Consider the following 21,582-nt stretch of genomic DNA (forward strand, 5'->3'; position numbering starts at 1 on the left):
ATAATTTGTACACATACCATTTTATGTGTAATTTTTATCACATGTAGGAATTCTAAGAATTATAGGAAAGAACTCAGAGGCCTCCACCGGGACAGGGGGCTCCGACGAGCCCTGCTAGTCCTCAGAGCACAGACGACACAGCCCTGAGGGCATGCTTTCGGGAGCTCGGCCGGAGAATTATGACCTGGCCCAGAGTCACAGCCCAAGACGACGCTCCCTCCCACGACCACCTCTGAGAGGTCCTCACCCCACTTCCCTCTCTCCACCTCCAGTTCCTGACCTGGCTCCTGTGAAGCAAATTCAGATTTTCCTGGAGTGTCCCCAGACACAAACACAGGAGAATGAAAAAATACGTCCACACAAGAAGTCCAATGCAAATGATCCTAGCAGCATGATTCATGATGGCTGGGAGGGACATCTCGGAGGGACACATGGCTGAGCTTTGATGGCAGAACCAAATGCCATCCAGTCTTTCAGGGAAGTAGGTGCTCTGAGCCTTTACCATCCTCCATCAAAATGCATGTCCCAAATCTCAGGCTGTCTCAAGGGCAGCTTTCCATGGTGAGAGGCACAGACAACCCACCATCTGTCACCACCAGCCCCAGGGCGGTCACGTTCCCAGGGCACTGCTGAGGAATTCTGATGGTGATGGTGCAGAAGTGGCCTCAGGTTCCTGGAAGTTGTCAGTGGCCAACAAGTCCGAGAAGCCCCCTGACAAGCAGAATCGACATGGCTGTGCCCACAAGAGGGGCCCCAGGATGCCGAAATGCTGCCGCAAGCCATTATGAAATCACCGCACAATTAGCAAAGACGTCAAATGTCTCAAGAACTTAAGCCAAGTCCTCTTTAGCTCTTAGTTACTGCTAAGACACATAGAAGTTTGTACAAAAAGCTGTTTTGGGGGTTCATAGAGGAAATTGTTTGGAGGACTCTAAATACCTGCAAGTTCCAAATTAGATATTTTTAAAAATTACTTTGTAGACTAAAAATGTAGCCTCTGAGGAGAGAGCCATGGTGGGAGCAGAAAGTGGGAAGCCGTCGGCCCCTTGCACTGGCCCTTGTCCCTCTCAGGGCCACACGGGCTCATGTAGGGTTGGGACTGGTGATTCTCAGCTCTGGCTGTACACCAGAATCACCTGGAAGGGGATGACTGGGTCCCACCCCAGACCAATTAAATCATCATTTCTGGGAGTGAGGCTGGGCAAAGGCATTTTTCTAGAACTTTCCAGATGTTTCTAACATATAGCCAAACTTGATAACCTGGGATGCCTGGATGGTACCCTGGTTCCTCTAGCTCCAATATGTCACTTCCCTGCTGGTCTGGAAGATTCTCTTCCCCCAAAATGAAAGTGAGCACAGGAGCAGGGCACTGTCTCATCCAAGGATGGCTGAGCTGGTCATGGCACAGTCACAGAGCAGGACTGACTGGCCGGTCCACCCACAGGCATGCAGCATGCGTCACATGGGGATGGTCTGGCCACTCTCACTCCTTGTCAGGACTGCCTGGCTGGTTGTCCACCTGCAGGAATGGGGCCTGAGGTGAACAGACAGAGAAGAATGCTGGGTCGGCAGACCAGCAGATCCCTGCTCTCCAGGGTCCATCAAGGCTGGCTGAGACATGACCCATTGCACCAGAGAGACCCCTGCCTGCCACCCTCCAGCTCTCCTCCCAGATCCTGGGGGGCTGCCTAAGCCCCCAGCTTTTGCAAGGAGGGTGAGGGGAGCTTCTGGTCCCAGCTCATTTCTTCCACCCACTTCAGGGTTGAGAAAGGGGCTGGTCCTCACTTCATGTTTCCAGAATGCCTGCAGAGAGCGGAGCCCTGAGCACCCACAGTTCTCAGGGGGTAACAGTCTTCTGGGGAACTTAGGGCTAACCTTCCTCCGAAGGTCAAATATTCTTTCATGTCAACCATCTGGATGCAAATGTCTTTTAAAAGCACTACATTTCTCTGCTTTACTAAAGACTGCTCAGGACAAACGTGGCCTCGTCAGTGCCCCAGCCTGCTGGGTTCCCGTCCCTTTGCCTTGTTTGTGTCCCATCTCCTCCCCTCGTGCTGCCAGCCTCTGCGACTCTGTCCCCTTTCTGTTGACATTTTATTTCTTAAACTGCTGGATGTTTTCAGCCAGAAAAACAAGTGAGTTAGAAATTTTCAAGAGGAAGCAGCCTCCAAATGAAGGCCAGTAGATGTGCTCTCAGTAAGGCCACCGCCACAGGGGTGGCGTCCACACAAGTAAACAGTTCATGTCTCTGCAAAAGGCTTACGAAATTTTTCCCTCAGAATTTTATAAATCACATTAGGTTATTTTAGTCTCCAGAGGAGGACAGTAGATGTAGAACCAGAGAGTTGAAATGACCTGCTTAACCAAAAAAGTGGAAAAGAAAAAGGAAAAGATTAGCATCGACAGTTCTAATTTACTTGTCACCAAGTGTCACCGGTCATGGATTACATCAGAGCTGCAAGCACGGGATTTGGAGATCTAATCCCTGCCCTCCTTTTACATGTGGGAAATCTGAATCCAGAGAGACAACGTGACCTGCCCAAAGTCACACTCTGGAAAGCAGAACGCACTGATCCTTGGACTTTTCTGGAGCGGTACTCCCTCCGTTAGGCTATGTCTCTGCTTGATGAGCAGTGCCTCTTCCAAAGCACCCCACGTTCGCGAAGGCTGGAAGAAAGGTGGGAGCACATTCTCTCCCCCGAGTGTGCATGTCTGCGAGCAGTAGGCACCCCGCGGTTCTCCCCACCTCCCAGGGCTGCTTCCTCCCCTGCAAAAGGGGAGCGCCACCGGCGCCAGGAGGTTAAATGAGACGAAGGAGGTGCTTAGAGAAGTGGCCGCCACTGCACCACCTTGGGACCTCTTCCCTCATGGCGTGGGCACCTGCTGCTGCTTCTGCAGTCCTGCTCTCTGCGGGTAGCTTTGGCAGTGACTCAGCGCAAACCCAGCAACCGCGCTGGCTTACGGCAGAGCCGCAAAGGCCCTGACAACCCAGCCAGGTCTCACTTCTTCACTATCTCTTGATGCCTGCAACCCAAAAGGCACTTAGGAAATAGACTTTCAATCTGGCACATTCTACTCAGCTCCCTCTCCTTGGCTCCTGGCTCCGCACGTCAGGGCTCGCCTCCTGCCTCTTGTGTGCCCAGCCAGGAACTGGCTGTGGTCCCACTCAGGTCTGGGAAGGGTGGCTCCTGGTGCCTGTGGGCTCAATGGCCATGGTCACCCCCTCCCCCTTCCCCAAGTCCCCCTGGCTCCCTCAGAGCCTCCACCCTGACTCAGAATTCCAGATTTAGGTCCCACTCATGGGATTCTGTATTACACTGGCGAATGTGGCCTCACCCAAGGATCCCCCAACTTGGGGAGCCAGCAGTGGCCTGGGTAGTGGGACCATGAACAGTTATTACAGGGCAAGTTGTTGTGTGGGGGTCATCCTCCCCACCCCGCAGGGAGGGCCAGAGGGCCAGGCTGACGGTGCTGAACCGACACAGCGCTTGGACCGCATCCCGTGACACATCACTGTGATGGCGCTTGTGTCCACCAGCCTGTGAGTCACCCCTCCCGAGTGCTGAGTGTCCCACAGAACAAGCCAGGTGTTGCTGAGGACCATGCCAGAAGGCGTGGCTGTATGACTTGAGGCATTGCGAGAAGAGATGGGGCCCCATGGCCCTGGTGACTCTCGAATCTCAGCCCTCCTGGGAAGGAGGCCACTTCCAGCCCTGCCAGGGCTCCAGGTGCACGAGAGACCCTGGCGGGCAACACGAGGCTCTGTGCTCGAGGCCTCTAGGATGTATAGCATGAAGTTTTGATACACGTGCATGTTGTGAAGTGATCGCCACTATCCAGCTAATTAACACATCCGTCACTCACGCAGTCACCTTTTTCGTCTTGAGTACACTGGAGATCTACCCTCTCAGCAAATGTCTCATATGCAATACATTGTTACTAGCTGTAGTAACAATGCATGCTGTGCATTAGGTCTCCACTTATGAGGTAAGCTATAGGATAACTGGAAGTTTGTACCCTGTGACCAGCATCTCCCCATTCCCCCAGCTCCCAGCCCCCAGCCCCTGGTAGCCACCCTTCTGTTCTCTGTTACTGAGTTTGACATTTTTAGATTTCACATATGTGAGATGATGTGGTATGTGTCTTTCTCTATCCAGCTTATTTCATTTAGCATAATGTCCTCAAGTGCATCCATATTGTTGCAAATGGCAACATTTCCTTCTTTTTTAAGGCTAAATAATACCCCATTGTGTAGACGTACCAGATTTCCTTTATCCATTCATTCATCTGTGGACACTTCGGTTGATTCCGTATCTCAGCTACTGTGAATAGTGCTGTGGTGAACACGGGAGTGCAGACAGCTCTTCGAAATACTGATTGCATTTCCTTTGGGTACATACCCAGAAGTGATGTACAGGAGCATATAGTAGTTCTATTTTTAATTTTTTTGAAGAACCTCTGTACTGTTTTCCGTAGTGGCTGCACAGTCGACATTCTTCTTAGAAAGTCAAAATAGCCACAGTATTGGGCCGGCCCGTGGCTCACTTGGGAGAGTGTGGTGCTGATAACACCAAGGCCACGGGTTCGGATCCCATATAGGGATGGCCGGTTGGCTCACTTGGGAGAGTGTGGTTTATCAGTCATCTTTAAAAAAAAAAAAAAAAAAAAGCTACAGTATTGAGTACAGCAGAGTGCTGTAGCCTGTCTATCAGCATCACCTCCTTCCTTGGGTTACAAAGTCCCACTTTTGACCTCGTGACCACCCAGCAGGGCTTCCAATCAAAGGGCTCCTCCTGGATAAGCATTCTTCCCAGCCTGGAAAATGAGAGAACCCTACACTCTGCACACAGTAACTGGTTCAGAGGTGGGCATGTGGGCCAAGGAAGCCATACCCAAGCCTTTTAGGTGGATTGTAGTGATGCTGACGACCATGCAAGCCAGGAGCTGCCAAGAGCCATCAATGCCACCAAATGGAAAGCTGCCTGAAAATGGAATCGACAGAGTCTAGTTGCAACAACAGTGAACTGAGCTAAGTTGGGACTACACACCCCTGCAGCAAATACACAAGATCATGGCAGAATGTCAATTTCTGAAGGTCCAACACATGTCTGGAAAGGAAATAAAGAGAAATCCTCAGGTGCATGAAAAGATCCTCAAGCTCGTGAGCTAATGTTGCAACAGCCTTACGACTGTATCGACAGCTGACTTAGCCATTGCCCATTTGAGGCGGGGACCTCGCCCCAGCACTGAACACAGAAGGGCTTCTATGGTAGTGAAGAAGCTGGAATGGGAAGACTGCAACCACTGACTCAAAGCAGCAATGAAGGAACATAGTTCTACCCAGGACTCTGGGTTAGAGAAAGAAAAAACAAAAACAGAAAACACTCTGGAAGGAGAAACTGAAGATCCCAGCAGTGCCACCGAGAGTAACACCTGCATGGTGCATGGCACCCGCAGAGGAGAAAGTCACGCCGACCCCCGGGTTCAGAGGAGAGCATGAAAACTCTGCAGTCCTCCTGGGGTTTCGAAGCTTCTGTTCTAGCACTTGCTGCGTTTTGTCATCTCTTCAGCCACGGGATTGGGGCTTGTGCTTGTGCCAAGGGATGTTCCTGGCACAGTCTCAGCACACATTGAGAGTTGACTAAATGCTTGTGGAGTGAATGAATGTACAAGTAGATGGCAGTAAATGGACAAGCTGCTTCTGGATTTCTCCAGCACCTGGAAAATCCCCAGGTGCATGGCCCCTAAATTCCAGGGCTGGCTCCTGGACTTGCATCCAGGAGAGGAGACCTCCAGCTCTGACCTGAGAGCCAGAGGCCTGTGTCTATTCTGGCTTTGACACCTCTCCAAGCCTGCGACATGAGCAAGGCACTTGGATTGGACGAGCCTCGGTTTCCTCATCTAGAAAACCAGAGTTGGATCAGTTTCCCATTGTCCTTCCAGTTCTGAACTTTGACGATGCTCTCCTGAAATGACCCCCCACACACCTCTTCCTTTTTCTTTTTGATGAGTCACAAACTCAAAGGTTTCCCGGGAAGTCTGTGGACGGTGCATCACTCAGAGACAAGGATGCTTTTCTGGACCACGTCCCAAGCCTTCTTCACGTGGGCTCCAAGCACTTTCTGCTCTTCTGATTCTCCGTCTTCGCTCCCTGGACGATGACTTATCGGCTTTCAGAACAGAAGGCTGAAAGGCCTAATTGTATGTGTGGTTTCTGGGGTTGTTTAGATTTATAAATATTTTAATAGGACTTTTACTCCTTCATAACAAATATCTTACAAACCTTTGTACTGGGATCAAATGCCATGTTTTTTTTTCTACTAAGAAAACGAATTATTTTTTCTTCTCTACCTTAAGAGAGAGAAAAAAGAAATAAGACTCAGGAAAATTGCTACAATTTTAAAGTCCCTAAAGAGCATGCAGTAGTCACACCTGATTTAAACCAGGTCTGTAATGCTCTGATGGCATTAATTTTCCAGTATTCCTTAAAGAGCTCCACCCCCCTACCCAAGACAACAGCCAAGAACAGATATCCCTCATTTTAATTAAACTTCTTAAGGAATATATTATGGAGTAAACAAGACGGGCTAAGATATTTAAATATCCAATCTGAGAACTGAGAAGTTATAAGGCCAAATTAGACAACAGGTAACCCCATAGTGGAGGGATTTAGCAGCCCAAACCTATTAGGAGCATGTCCAAGGCCAGAGAAGAAACATGGCTGGCCTATCTGGGAGGACGAGGAAGCACCGTGAACTTGGGGGAGGGTGGGGGACTGTTGTCCTTGTCAAGATTGTCCCTCACAGCCACACCTGTTTGTACTGGCTTTCCTGCCTTCCAGTAAGTGACTTAGCCATGTAGATAAGAGTTTAGGTTGGACAGCTCTTTGCATAAGACTCTTGGTTTATCTCTGACCTACCACCAGCTTTTCTCACTCAATCCTAATTCTCACTAATCCTGAATCTTAGATTCAGCTGAATCGAAGACCTTATAAAATCTTCCCCCCAAAATCACTTTAATAATCCCAGGTTGGGTCTACACGGCACCAGACTCTCTCTCTGAAAACAAAGAGAGACAATCTACTCCAGGGACTCAGATATTTGACATTTTGAAGACACAGACTCCTACACACATTTCTTTTCTGTATAGTGGGACTCGAGAATAAAATGTGGAAACATGCACTGTGTATTAACCTAATGGTTAAGCACAAGAATAAATACTGTCTGGCCTTGAATACCGTCATAGTAAAATGTATTGTTGCCCTCAGAGCTACTCAGATGATGTTATGAAGCTGGGAGCCAAAAGATGACAGCAGAATTGAACTATTGCCCAAAAGCAATTACTGATTAGAATTGATTATTTCTACAAAGAAAGGTGACCGATAGATTAGTTGTCACATTACAGCAGATTTGGGCAAAACTGCCATAATTTTTAAAGGGCCTGAGCTACCTAATATAAATGGGAATAGAGAATCCGCTTTAAGGATTCCCCTGGATGCAATTCTGTAAACACGAAGTTAACAGGATGTTGATGCAACCGTGGGCTTTCAGGGCCGCCCTTGACAGATCCTTCCATCAGATGAATGACGCCATCCCCGCCATAACACCCCAAGACGTGCATAAGAAATGTTCAAAAGCAAACCGTGCTTCTGCCATGGCTTTTATTTTAACCGGGGATTATAAAAATACAGACTCCATTTAAACACACAGTAGATTAATGGGAAATGGTATGTGACTAAATATTTGAAAGTTGTGGCCATGCCTTATTTGATTTGCCTAATTACATGTTTTACTGCCTCCTTTATGGGACCGTTGCCTAAGGTATCTAAAGCCTTTATACCTACTTCTGCATTAATAGCCAAATCAAAATGCCACGCGATCACACTGGCATGCAATTTTAAAATTGCTTCCAAGTCCATTGACGCGTGGGTCCGGAAGAGAGACAGCTATACCAGCCTCTCGCTGATGGCATTTTAAGAACCATAGATCGGCATTCTCGACCAATCTAACACAAAGGATCTCCCCAGCACTTAGTCACCTCCTACCCCCATCCCTCCTTCACTGGGCAAAACAAAACTAGGGTATAAATATGTCAGGATAAGAAAGAAAACATGTACGCAACATTCAAACACCGTCTGCCAATGGAAGGAAACAAGAGAATCCAAGACAATCATGCACATACTTGGCCTGCTACCATGGCCCGGTGAATTCAGTGGTTACCATGGCGGGCCGGGGCCAGGGGGCTGCAGAGGGCAGGCTTTGTGCAGGCACTGCTCAAACAGAGAGCGGGGACTCAGTCTGCTGGTTTGTGTACTCTGGGGCAAGCCATCTCACACTGAAAAGGCCAAGAGGAGAAGTGTTGAGCTTGACTTGGGCTCATACCTTTTGGTCTCTCTTGGCATCCCGGTCCCTGTGCACCCTGCTCCTGGCCTCCTCCGCCTCCCCATCTGTGGAAACAGACAACACGGAGCACTCTCAAGAGAGGATGTGCTCAGGAGTCCCCCTTTTCCAGGGACAAGTGGCTGGTAGGAAGAGCCCAGATCCTGTGGGCACTGGGTCCATGCAGAAACCAAAGGGAAAGGGAATGTATTTAGAGGGTGATGCAAAGCCGGGACCCTGAGACACTTGTGGCAGCTCACGCTTTCGGGTTCACAGTTGCATTCAAAGTTACTGCACATAAGCACACTCAACGCCTGGATTTGCAGGTAGAGAAACAGAAGGAAAAGTGGAAGGAGAGCCAGAGACTTAGTAATAACTCCAGGCAAAGTCGCTTAACCTCTCTGTAGACCTGAATTTCCTCACCTGCTAAGTGGAGATGAGAATGTGTGTTCTGCTTCCACCCCACACTGTAGCTGCAGGGGTGGAGGCCCTTTGAAAATATGTCATCGTTAGTGATGCAGCTCTTTCAGGCTCTTAGATTGTCGCAGAGAATCCTTATATGTGTGAGGAGCCAGAAGCCATGGGAGCTTCCATCCTAACTAACAAGATTTAAAAGGCTATTTTTAAAAGCGTAGGCTCTTTGGAAGAGATGTGCATCCCCTGACGGGACAGACCCCACTGGGATGTCCACGTGATGTGTTCACCACGGCTGACCCCACTGGTTGCTGGAAAGAGGCAAGGAGTTAGAGCCACAACAGGAAGGAAGTTATTCAAATTAACTTAGTCTGATTGTCCTTTTCTTGTCAAGCTAAAGAAGTGGCCTGTGTTATTAGGCCTACTCTGTTTAAAAACAGCGGAACTATTTTATACGGAATTGTGTTTGGCCTTATTAAGTGTTATTTGTATCGGTGAAAGTGGCAAGTCCCCCAAAGAGAATTTACCAGCGATGTCAGTCAGTCTAAATGGGAAACCACTTTTGTGCACTGTGACAGCACATGCTGGGCTTGGGCGCCGGCTGCACACCCCCCACCAACACACTGCACCTCAGCGCACCCCACAGCACCCCCACACCAAGCAGACATCCCTGCTTCACACATGGGGAAATACGTTCAGAGAGGTTAAGAGATTTCCCCAAGGCCACACAGCTAGTGGACTTCAAAGGGGGTTGAGACACAGGTCGAACCCCCGGGCTCCAGAGACATGACCCTGATTCAAGCCACAGCGCCCGCATTCTGAAGCCTTTCAGCGACCCCTGGCCATGCTGGGGACTCACTGGCTGCAGGTGCAACATTCTGAAAGAGGGAGAAATAGCACCTTTCCCTCCAGACCCTTCCAACCCACTGTGTCATCAGAACCACCAAAAACCAAGGTTCTCTTGCGAAGACAAGACACTACCTAGACCCTGAATTTGGTGTCCAGTTGCCGTATTTCATCGTCGCTATTGTTTGTTTGCTGGCTTGCTTTGCTTTGTTGGGCTACTTTTTAAATAGCAACCTCCAAAGTGCCTTTCACAGCACGACCGCTGGTTGACCTGGGTAATTAACAAGACACTTCTGGCAATTGACAAGTGTCCACCAAGCACCTTCAGAGCTGGGAGTGAGGGAGACACAGTGAGGGAGTAAGATCAAGGCCCTGAAGGATCCTCTGGAAATTAGTGAGCATGCTGAGGACACAAATAGCAACCCCAATGTCAAAAGTCAGATAACAGCCCCCAAAGTAAAATACGAACATCAGCAGGGACACAGATGCCATCGGTCTGCCGCCAGTAACATGACGAGCCGGGGGTCCCTGGGCCCACCAAGATGTCGGGAAGATGGGCAACTTCATAGGGTGAGAGGCCACAGTGGAGCGGGGGACACACGCAGAGACGGGAAGAGTGCATGGGGCATGGCTGTGGGGAAGGAGACGGTTTGCAGAGGCAGAGGGTTCCACAGGCGGGAAAGGCCAGAAGTGCAGGCTCGCTAAGTGAATCTGAAGTTTATGCACAGAGATCCCAGAATTGGGGGCTGCAATTCAACCTGAAGTCGAGCAAAGGCCTGGGCGGACCCCAGCTCTCCGCCAGGGCATCCATTGGGAAGTCACTGGCCCTTGGAGCTTCTGTCTCCCCATCTGCGAAATGTGCCCCATGCAGCTCTCCAGCCCACCTGCCTCACAGCACCACGGCGGGGTCCAGGTAGCGTGGCAGGAACTGCCTCGCCGATTGTCAAGCCCCAATTGCACAAACACGAGTATGAGGTATTTCTCTGAGCTCTGTCTACCATGGAAGATACCAAAAAATCAATAACTCAGCTTGTGCCCTTCAAACAAACAACAACAATAAGATACGGACTTTCAGCTCCCGGAACTGTGAGAGAAGAACTTTCTGTTGTGTTAAGCCATCTAGCTTGTTGTGCGTTGTTAAGGCAGTCCTAGGAAATTAACACACACACCAAGCAGTGAGACAACCCAAGACAGAATGCAAAATGGTCCTAAAATAAACATACCCAAAGACCGAAAGGTGCAACAGCGTAAAACAGTCAGTGACACTCACAGGAGTCCGTCCAGTCTGAGATGATGAGAAACTGCTTCCTGGAGGGCATGAGGCAGCAAAGAGCCAAGGTGGGACTGTGCTCTGGGGACACGTCCTCTGCTTGGGCTGGCACATCACATCGACTGCTTGAGCCAATAGCCTGAATCATAAAATAGAAATCAGCAAGAACCACAGTCTGGCAAGGAGGAGAGGAGGAAGAGGTGTCCCAACCATGGTGACCACTAGCGTCCCTGGCCACCTCAGCTCCCCATTTCAGCAGACATGTGACACTGAATACCTGGGAAGTGCTGCTGCAAGGCCCTGGGGACTGTTGTGCATAGTGTAGTGTGCGAGGAACCGTAAAAGAGGACCCGCAGGTGAGGCAGCTGTTGGGAGCCCTGTGTCTGAAAAGCTCTGTCCTCTCTGAAGCTGCAGTGCCCCACCCAGGCTCCCGCTGTGGAGGTTCCCCAAGCCCCCAAACAGAGACGTCTCGCTGGGAGGCTGGCCGAGGAGAGGCTGTCTGTTTAGAAGGATCTTTTGTGCTGCGCCTTATTCACTCGTGCAGTAAACTGAGAAATCAGAAAGTCAAGGAATCATGGAGACTCACTAACTGAGCTTGTGTCTGCTACTAGGTGCCACTGTGGCGAGACTGGGAATGCTGCCTTGCTGGGTATCCCTCCCAGAACCCGGAGCTTGGAGTCCGGGGCCAGCCCTGCCCCCACACCGACCACTCACGCCTAGGGGTCTTGGGCACGTCACCTGCGGCACCTGGGCGGGCACTGGCCCCAGTGCTGCCGTGACTCTGCACGCTCCTCCAGGGCAGGTGTTACCTAGGACACTTTTCTGTCATGTCTTCTGCCAGTGCCCAGCAGAGGATGGACATGCAGAGGGCGTTTGTGGCACAACAACACCTCCCATGCGTGTGTATTACTTTTCACCACTTGGCGTCCCTGTGAGTGGACAGCGAGGCCTCCCTCAGGGTGTAGAGGATGGACATGCAGAGGGCGTTTGTGGCACAACAACACCTCCCATGCATGTGTATTACTTTTCACCACTTGGCGTCCCTGTGAGTGGACAGCGAGGCCTCCCTCAGGGTGGAGTGCAGCTTGCCCCACTCCCCGTAGAATGGGAGAGGGGTGGTGGTTGGCCCCCCGCAGTCAGTGAGGGAACAGGCCTGAAGGTGCTGTGTGAAGCAGGACACCCTAAACAGATGCCTGACACTGTCGTCCAGTGGGCTGAGCCTCGAAACTGCACAGAGGGCCACGGGGCCCAGCTGGACATGGAGCACGACTCTCAGGCACCCGTAACTCTCTGTCTCCCCAGCATGTCTGGACGCTTCCTGCCTGGCCTGGGTATCGTGCTGTCTCCTTTCCAGCTTATCTGCCTTTTCCTATGTCCAGACGATGGCTCCTTACTCTGTGACCCTGGAGGAGGGGCCCTCTTTCTACCTGTCTACCCTCCCTTGCAGAATGACACACCCGAACAAAACACCTGAGCACCTTGCAGAAACCTCAAGAAATACTATCACCAGCTGAGAGACTCAGAGGGCAAGCTCTCAACCCAGGTTGTCTGGGTTTGGCTTAAGGCCCTGCTGTCGATCAGGTGTGTGATCTCAGACTGCATATTTCACCTCCCTTTGCCTCAGTTTCCTCGCCTGTACAATGGGTCGCTTGCACAGATTAATTAAAACGTAATCCAAGCGAGAGTCAAAGATGTGGTTGACACTGGATAAGTAAGTGTGATTATGACCCAGAGTTCCAGGTGAGATAGAACTTCTGCGAGTGCTGCACTCTGGTGAGATGGTCAGTACATGCAGACGGCCAGGGTCCCTCTGCCAAGCTCTGCACCTGCTGGTAGAGAGGCCTGGAGCCTCCTGACAAGGCGCTCACCCTTTGTCCCAGCCAGCATCGGACACTCCCCCTCTGCTGTCCTGCCAGGCCAGTGCCCGGCGGGGCCCCGAGCTCCTCCCGGGGTCCTGTGGGATCCCACAAGGACACTGCAGAGCCCCCTCCACAATACGGCTTCTGTCTCAGCATCAGGAAATCCTCCGCACGTAGTGAGGGTGCTTCTGGGGGTCAACCCCCCCGCCACAGAGAAGGAAGCAAGCCACGGGCAACCCAGCCAGGTCTTCTTGTCGAAACCTTCTAAACATTAGGGTGACGTGAAAATTACAGTAAGACGCGTGTTGAACTATTGGGGCTCGAGCAGCTTCTGCTGATGTTGTGAAGCCCGGGCGTGTGCTCAGCACCCTCGGCTCCCCTCCGGGTGCCCTTCTCCGCCTCTCACACACCTGGCCCCCTCCCCCACCCTGCCCCTGTCCCTGTCCCTGCCCCTGACACTCCCTCCTCCCTAAACCTCTTCCGCTCCCCTCCGCCAGAACGACACAGCCGCTGATGTGGGCTCTTAATTTTGTGTGTCAGGAGGGAAGGGGCTTTATCCCCTCTCAAGAAAGCAAAGAAGGCAAATAGTCATTAGACGGAAGGGGCTGGGGAGGGGTCGGGCCTTCGACGCCCCTCAAATTCCCCAGGCAGATGCTTCCCTGCCCCTTGGGCAGCTGGCCAAGCAGGCCCTGCCAGCCTCTCCGGACTCATGCCTGGGTTGGGCAGGCTGGTGCAAGTGACCCGCAGACCCAAAGGCCCCAGGACGCGAGCCGGCTCCTGGGAAGGAGGCTGAGCGGTCACGTTCCCACAGACGCAGCGCACGGGGGATGCTGTTCTGGGCCTTTCCTGTAACACAGCAGGGGCAGCGGGGCATCTGGTTCTCAGTTTCCCTCACTCTAAAGAGAGACTGTTGCAGGAGCTCCCTTGGTTCCTCCAAGACTGAGGTCATGGACTCATGGAATTGGGGGCTGAAAGGGCTTCTGGCACCAGCGCCACTGGCTTCAGACTTGCGTTTTACAAATAAGGACACAGAAGTTTCGGAGCACCGTGGCTCAGCGGCGAGAGGGCTGGGCCGGCCCGAGTCTCCATGGGTCCCCATGGATGGCAACCCTCCTTCCCACGGTACCAAACAATCACTGCCCTACACGAAGTTCAATCCTTCTAGAAAATTCAGCCCTGAAGGGGCCCAGAAATCTGCATTCTGACAGGTGAAGTTTTGGGGCAACATGAGGCCAAGCACATGGCCATGGGCAGGGAAGGCACCGAGGGGTTACAGGGAGTGCCAGGCCCAGAGCACAGTACCCACGATGCCAGTTCTTCCAGTGGAACTTTCAGCCTCTACTGCCAGCCCCTGCCTGATTAATCTCCCAATTAATTTTGCTTCTGTAAAGAGGTGGCCTTTTTTTAAAAGATGATGTTTGCACAGAAGTTGCCAGATGATGTAAGCACTCTGCTGGCTGCCGGAAGGGTCGCGTCCACCCTCCTCAGCCAGCAAGGGGGGCTTTCCCAGCAGCGGAGGGAGTGGGAAGCGGGTGAAAATTGGCTCCGCATCTTCATTCCCTGGAGACGGGCTGCCGAGGGGCCCTGGTCCCAGCACCAGGCCACTCTGATCCCTCTGGCCCCCATCCTGTCTGTGCCTCTGTCCCCCTGAGGCATCCCCGCCCTCCAGACACTGCTGTCTCCTGGTCACATGTAGACACACTCACCCTCACACAAATACACCTTCACTCACCCACACACACACACACTTCCAGCCTTCGGTCTCTGCTGTGTGCAGCTCCACACCAGGCAGCGCCAGGCAGAAGGTGTCCCAAGACACGCAGGCATCCCAGTAGGGTGGGCAGGTACCTGAAGTGGGGGCTCCAGCTGGAGACCTGAAGCCCAGCACTGGCGCCCAAACCTCCCTTTCCATCCCCACCCCTGGGTCTTGGGGATTCCCATTGGGGAAGTCGGCGAAGCAGATATTCCGATTGGCTTGTTCAGGAGCAAGGCCCATGCCCCGTTTGATGCTTCTTTCTAAAGCTCCACGAGTGACTCAAACACTCACAGGTTTAATGCACTAACCTTCCCAGGGACGTCTGCATCTTAACTTGGTTCAAAGACTGGAGGAATGGCCGTGTCACGGTAGAATTTCAGGCAGCTGTGGTGTGGGAAACAACCAAAAGCCTGGGGTCAGAAGAACAAAGTGTGGGGTCCAACTGTGTCCCTTTCTCCTTGGGCACAAGGCCACCTGCCCATGCTGCATTTCTTCCCTTTCCAAGTCACCAGTGTAGCTTGAGGTGCCCTGACAGTGAGTACAAACCACTTTGAAACCCTAAGGAGCTGCACACCTGAGGTGTCATTGAGATCTCAGAAGAAACACCCGCTGCTCAGGATGAAGGCATGAGGTCACAAAGCCACACGCGTCAGGCCGAGTGCACATGCTTAGGCTTATGTCCTGCCTTATGACGTCTGCTTCAGTAAAGCGTGGCTTTCTCTTCACCAGCTGGCCATGTGACCTTTCATACATCCCCAGAAGCTACATTTCAATGTCCTCATCTGTAAAAGCCAGAAGCAACAGCTGCCCTGTTTGTGTACCCTTCATGCAGCACAGGTGACCTGGTGTGGGAGTCCTGGCAAGAGGCCGCCACCGCTGCCCACCCAGCGGGCTCCGTGGGAAGCAGGAGGGAGATGAGCTAGAAGGTCCGTGCCCTGGAAGCAGGCACAGCCGCTGGGGTCTGCAGCTCCCTGCACTCCTCAGGCCTTGATGAGCAAAACCAGCAAGCATAAAGGCTGAGTCACCACCATGGAGAGGTCAAATGCACTCCTGCTGCAGAGCGCCACCCAGCCAGGAAGCAGCAGGTGCCAGCCACCCTCACGGGGCCGGTACCCTCTGCACTGCACTGCTGAGAGGCACCTTTTACGAGCACCCGGCCCCACCATAAACAGTCAGCAGAGCCAGCTCCTCACATCCACCACTGGAGTGGCACTGGAGTTCCTGTGGGTCACCGCAGTGGCTCTCAGCTGCAGTGCCATGAGGATGTGGATGCAGGGCATCCAGAGGGCCCCGCGGCCACCCCTGGCCCTCACTCCACGGGCGCCGGCACAGAAGGAGAGCTGCTGCTTCCATCCACCTGCATCCTGGCTGCATTCAGGGCGCCGTGGGTGTTCCTGGGCTTCCTGTGCTGCGCAGAACCTGGGGATCTCCAGGGAGCTGGAGACTCACAACCCCGGGCCTGGGGATATCGGGGAAGGGCCCTGGAGACAGAACAGCGCCAGAGGGCAGCATCCCTCCAGAATGCGGAGAGGGCCCTGGCCGGCAATCGCAACGACAAATGGAGCCACAGAAATGCAGTTTGCCAAAATCGGAACAAATTCAGAAATAAATTGAAACCGGATGACTAGATGGGGAGAGATTGTGTAGAATCACTATAAGGAAGAGAAATCAAAGGGGCAGGGACAGAGCAAAGAGGAAACGTGAGATTAGAGACTGGAAGAGGGGCGGAGGCTGCAGAAGCGTGGCAGGCAGGGCTCGCTGGGGCAGCGGGTACAATCCTGGGGACGGGAAGTCGGGGTGGCCCAGAGACTGGTGACGGGAAAGGGGAGGATGAGCCGGGGAGCCCCGCTTCCTTCCGGGGCCTCCCAACCTGGGACTGCGGGAATTTCCCAAGCCGACCCAGCGAGCCTGAAGGCAGAGTGACAAGGCCATCTAGCGGCGGGGCCGGGACGGGGAAGGGGCAGCGCCCAGCAAGGCCCTCCTGGGGGCTGGGGCAAGAGACGGGCAGGAAGGAGCGACGGGCGGGGGGATGGCTGGGTGGGACGCTGCAGCCAGGTAGGGAGAGCCCAGATGAATCAGAAGCGAATCCTGAGGGTCACCCAGGATGTCCGGCCTTGTCAGGCGAAGGCTGGGGTTTGGAACCTCTCCCTGGCATGGGGAGGGGCCCAAATTGTCTGGAGGGGGAAAGGCAAAGAGAGGGAGCCATCTGGTGTCTGGAGGTGGAAGGCAGCGGTGTCTGGTGTCTGGGAAGTGGGGAGTGGGCGCGAGGAAAGAAGGACCGAGAAGGGGGCGGGGAGGACAGAGGCCCCAGCTTCTCAGTGCCTCCGCCCAGCGCCCTTGTCTCTAAGACAATAAATGCGAACTGTGGTTGCTTTTTGTCCAGACTTTTCCCCCCACCCCACGACAGGGAGCAAGCCCTCCAAAACAAGGCATCAGTGGCAAGTTTTATGGTTCATCCTTATTTTATTCTTGAGGATCAGGCCAGTCCTGGGGAAGGCCCCCCCACCACCACAGGCTCTCCAGGGTGTCCAGGGATGGCCAGCGATAGAAGGGAGGGGGTGGCCCTGGTACCCCGTCCCTCTGGGCAGGGAAGGCCTGGCGAAACTCCCGGGTAGCCGAGCGAGCGCGCGTCCCTCTGCCAAAGAGGAGCTGAGTGCTCCTGGGGGCACCCAAAGTCCAGCTGTGCCCACGACGAGCTCCATGCAGCTCAGGCGTTTGCTTCCAAAACACACCCGCCCAGGCCGCGCGAGGCGGAGGGGAGCCGTCTGCTGCTGTGGGTCCTGCTGCCCTGGCGCACGCCTCCCGCAGGTCTGCGCACAGGAGCCAGGCTGCAGGGTTGTGACCCGGTGCTGCGGCCCTAGTAACAGAGGGAGAGCTAAAAACGGGAGGGGGAAGGGACGAGAGCAGACGCCACCACTGTGGAAGGCCATCAAAAGGTTGCCAGTGTCCCACAGGGCCCAGGTCGTTTGTCCTGCCTGCACTGCCCAGTGATGTGACATCCACATGCTGTGCAGGTAGCTGCATCAAGAAGGCCTACCCTGCACGGTAGAGGACGTCGGATCCCTTTTTGCATGTTACTCCCTGGAGCAGGTGACACCGCACAGGACACACATGCTGCAGAACTGCCCACATCGGGGTGCTCAGCTGAGCTCCGCTGTCTCCTGCTCAGTGGAGACTCTGGTTCTTTGGCCTTGATAAAGTTGGGTGCTGCCCAGAGGTTTGCGTTCTTCCTCGAATTTTGATTCTTCACAAATCATAGAATAGAAAAGCAAGACAGGGGAGCCTGGGTCAACCTTCGGGGAGGGACCCAGACCGCTGAGTCTGGATACTGCTGTCTCTTGAGACTCATGATAGATGTCGCTTAAGATGCACCTCTCCTCTCCTCCACGGGGTTTAAAAAAAATAAAGTTTACCTGCAAAGGGCACTGCTGGAAACTTCCCATTGTTTGAGGGCTGAGCTTCAGACTGGGCTTCTCCACCTGCGCTGGACGGGCTGGGGTCAAGGGAGAGCACTTAACTTCACAGGGCAGTATCCGCAGTATCTGATTATTCCTCAGGGGCAGCATTGCCATTCCACATGAGTAAGCCTCGCTCCCTTACCCTATTCTAGAGGAATTATTGTGTATGAGTGCGATGGGGGAGGGGCGAGAAGAGGAAGGGCATGTTCTGCAAAAAGGGGAGTTTTAGATTTTATTTTTCTAGTTTAGGACTTTCTGAGATTTTTTCTTTTTCTGCAAGAAGTAAGGGGATGGTGGAGTCAAATAGTGCCAGCCTCTGGGCACTGTGTCCTCTTCTAGGATGTCCCTCTTGGGCCAGAACACTGTTCTGCCAGGGTCCCAGGCCCTGGTCGGCTCCCGAGGACCGGCTTGCCGACCTCCCCAGGAGGCCAGCTCCGCACACTGTGGCAAGGAGCCCGAATTCCACACTCAGCTCCTCCCTGGCCCTGCGCCTTGCTCCATGGATCAGTTGTGGGGGTGGGGCGTGCACGGCCTTGCCCACCTGACGCTGCCCCCAGGCGCAGGCCTTGGCCCATGGGGCTCGCACCAGCCCCCGGCCCCTTCTCGCTGGGGTGCAGCACAAGCCCCACGTGGCCCAACCACACTGATGGTCTCTGGGTCACTCTGTGCCTGCCCCTGGGCATGTCTCCATCCCACCTGCAGAGGTTTTTAAAATAATGCATTAATTGAAACACAGTGAAGGGGCAGTATTTTACAGTATTTCTAAGGCACTTACAGCATTTCCAATAGCAATGCTTTAAGTTGTGGTCACTCATAAGTACCCTCTGTCCAAGGATGCTGACATTCAGGAGGAGGCTCAGAGTCCTCTTTCCTCAAAATGTGGGGAGACCTGGCCTGCATGACAGAGTCGGGGGGGGGGCGGGAATTAGACAAGAGCTGGGCAGCTTTGCCCCTCAAACATTCCAGAGACTATTTGTTTGATGACTGAAGCTGGGGGTGGCGGGGAATCTAGACTGTCCTTTAAAAACTTAAGTTGGTTTTAACTGAAGCACCTACCATTCTGGCAAAAGTAAAGGGGGAAACGCAGAGATGTACACAAAGCAGGGAGTAATTGACGTTATGCCAAGAAACACGCCTCGTCCCTCCCGCCCACCTCTATCTTAGTAAAGATTATTTTTCCCCCTTAACTCGAAGCCTTCAGGTAAAAATAAAGCGACAGCAGCAACAGGGGGAAGCATGTAGTCTTCTTCAGGGTTAACATCAGAAGACAAGCCAGTGCAGCTTTGGCCAATCAGACGCGCCCCTGCCAGCTATAATATAGAGCTAAAGGCAGCCTCTCGCACAGGCTCTCCAGGCTCGCTACCATTTAAAATCAGACTCTTTTTGTCTTTTGATTGCTGTCTAGCGACCCAACTCCGATGTGTTCCGTTATCAGCGACCAGCAGCCTGCCATTCCAGCCCCCGTCTGGGTGGGGATCGGTGGCGAGTCCCCCGCAGCAGCCGTGGCGGGCAGGGTTCTATAGGAAGAGAAAGGCAGGCAGCGAGCAGGCAGCGGGCGAGCCGCAGCGAGGGAGGCAGAGCAGAGCGCTCGAGAGGGCGCAGCGCACACAGCCGCGCGCCCCTGCGCGCACAGACCCGCGCGGGCCAGCTCGGGAGGCACCGGCTCCCGCGGACGAGATGCTGCTGCTGGCGAGATGTCTGCTGCTGGCGCTCGTCTCCTCGCTGCTGATGTGCTCGGGGCTGGCCTGCGGGCCCGGCAGGGGGTTTGGGAAGAGGCGGCACCCCAAAAAGCTGACCCCTTTAGCCTACAAGCAGTTTATCCCCAACGTGGCCGAGAAGACCCTCGGGGCCAGCGGCAGGTACGAAGGGAAGATCTCGAGAAACTCAGAGCGGTTTAAGGAACTCACCCCCAATTACAACCCCGACATCATATTTAAGGATGAAGAAAACACCGGAGCGGACCGGCTGATGACTCAGGTAGAAACCCAGCGCCGGGGCGTGGACTGTGTTGCTTTCAAGGGGGTTGCGTGGAACCCGGCGGTCCCAGGCTCGCTCTGCTTGCTCTTTGGGCAGGTAGGAAGGTGATTTCACAGGCTCCTTCCCCAGCCACCTGCCCACCGGGCGTCTCTCCCTCTTCCTGGAAGAGAATGGAGGTTAAGGGTCTGGCTGGAGAAGTTTAGGGTGTGGGTGGGCGCCAGGACGGTAGATGCGGTCCATTAAGGCCCTGATCTGATGAGTCTTGCTGGGATGGCCTTCCCTATCCTGCCTCTGCTCTGGCTTCGAACTTGGGGAGACCTTCACATTGGGGGTGTCTGCCCTTTTCCAGGAGGGAGTGGAAACGGAGGGAGGGAGCAGGAATCCTCCCATAAACATCAAGTGGCCTCCAGGGCGCTGTACACACAGCCCTGAGCACTGCAGCCCGGAGCTTTCATGTTTTCTTTCTCCTGTGATCTTCTTTCCCACGTCACCCCCACCCTAGCCCCCCCCCCCAAAGAATCCTCAATTGGAAAAGCCAGGAGAAGGCTCCGACAAAAGGCAGGGACTCCAGAGGCGCTGGCATCGCGATTCCGCCGTCCGCAGTCGTGCCCATCAGGGTGTGAATGTATTGATATTTCTTTAAGGATGCTTCTTCCTCCTGCAGCCGCGGTACCTCGGGGGAGGGACGTAGAACTTGCTGGCATCGCAGCGCGTTAGTTTTCAACCTGCTTGCAGGAGAATTTGGAGCGAATAAATATCAGGGGGAGGGGGTAGGAAAGAGAAGCAAAGAAACACACGACTTCCTCTCCCTGTCCCCACCTCCTTGGAGACTTGGGGCGGGCGGCCAACCTCCCAGCCCATTCTCGACTTTCTGAAACTCCACGCACGTACAACCAGCTAGAAATGGGTTCCTTTCAAATATAGGTCAACATGCTTTTTATTGCCCTATTAAGATATTCAAGTCCTACCTTTAGGGCTAGGTGCGCAGGCGGCTGACGGCGCGGCGCTGCTGGGGCGCAAGTGTGGGGGACGGGGGAGGGTGGCGGAGACGGAGGAGCCACCTCCGGGCCGTCGCTTCCCGACCCGATCCCCGGGCTCGCTGGGGAGCCGACAAAGGACAGGCGCGGCCGGAGAGGCCGGCTTGAGCTGGCGGAAAGGGGAGGACAGAGGGTCCTTATTCCTCGGCCTTGTCATCTGCTTCCGACCACCTTAAATCTGGACCGCGAATGTGGACGCGCGCGCCTGTGCCAGGGAGCAGCGCGAGCCACGATTAACTCTGCAGGGGCCGCGGGGTGCCCGGTGCGGTGCGTGCGACTGGCTGGAGGGAGTTCTCCGGCCAGCCCTGAGCGCCCATCCCCTTGTCACCCTCGCAGCCCGCGGAGAGGCCTTCCCGGGGTCCCTGGGGATCAGAGAGGAGGGAGGGGATGCAGGAGAAAGCGGCAGGGGCGGGGACACCGAGGTCCTCCAGCCGGAGCGGGTCAGCGTCCGCGCTTGTCTGCGCGAGGCAGAAGCCGGAAGGCGGGTCCTCGGCCCGCGCCCCTGCCCGGGGCCTCGGGGCTGGCAGCCCTGGCGCCCGGCTGCGAGCGCGCGGAGCCGCGCACCGAGGCGGACGCGTTCCAGCTCC

At 54.1% G+C, this 21,582-nt stretch overlaps 2 protein-coding genes across 2 annotated transcripts; one reads left to right on the forward strand and one right to left on the reverse strand.

Annotated features, from left to right (window-relative positions):
• Nucleotides 1-16,955: 16,955 nt before the first annotated feature.
• LOC103582292 lies at nucleotides 16,956-18,884 on the reverse strand. The gene is made up of 5 exons (XM_008563933.1): nucleotides 18,757-18,884; nucleotides 18,523-18,677; nucleotides 17,937-18,016; nucleotides 17,561-17,767; nucleotides 16,956-17,333 (listed from the first exon to the last, which is right to left on the reverse strand). Exons 1-5 carry the CDS (start codon nucleotides 18,759-18,761, stop codon nucleotides 16,956-16,958), a joined length of 825 nt encoding a protein of 274 aa, XP_008562155.1. The 5' UTR covers nucleotides 18,762-18,884.
• A 263-nt stretch (nucleotides 18,885-19,147) lies between these two features.
• Nucleotides 19,148-21,171, forward strand: LOC103582293. The gene is made up of 3 exons (XM_008563934.1): nucleotides 19,148-20,054; nucleotides 20,476-20,575; nucleotides 20,933-21,171. The coding sequence occupies exons 1-3, from the start codon at nucleotides 19,659-19,661 to the stop codon at nucleotides 21,169-21,171; spliced, it is 735 nt and encodes a 244-aa protein (XP_008562156.1). The 5' UTR covers nucleotides 19,148-19,658.
• Nucleotides 21,172-21,582: the final 411 nt, after the last annotated feature.

Source organism: Galeopterus variegatus, unplaced genomic scaffold (genome assembly GCF_000696425.1).
Source record: "Galeopterus variegatus unplaced genomic scaffold, G_variegatus-3.0.2 Scaffold15578, whole genome shotgun sequence".
NCBI lineage: Eukaryota > Metazoa > Chordata > Mammalia > Dermoptera > Cynocephalidae > Galeopterus > Galeopterus variegatus.

Excerpts from the sequence above, each read along its gene's own strand:
- LOC103582292 (XM_008563933.1), bottom strand. Across the intron at positions 18,017-18,522 it reads GCGCCTGGGGGCAGCGTCAG|CCCGTCCAGCGCAGGTGGAG; the intron begins GTGGGCAAGGCC and ends CCTTGACCCCAG. Across the intron at positions 17,768-17,936 it reads TCCAGCAGTGCCCTTTGCAG|AATCAAAATTCGAGGAAGAA; the intron begins GTAAACTTTATT and ends TGATTTGTGAAG.
- LOC103582293 (XM_008563934.1), top strand. The coding sequence starts at position 19,659 with ATGCTGCTGCTGGCGAGATGTCTGCTGCTGGCGCTCGTCTCCTCGCTG. Across the intron at positions 20,055-20,475 it reads TCTGCTTGCTCTTTGGGCAG|AATCCTCAATTGGAAAAGCC; the intron begins GTAGGAAGGTGA and ends CCCCCCCCAAAG. Across the intron at positions 20,576-20,932 it reads CCGCAGTCGTGCCCATCAGG|GGCTAGGTGCGCAGGCGGCT; the intron begins GTGTGAATGTAT and ends TCCTACCTTTAG.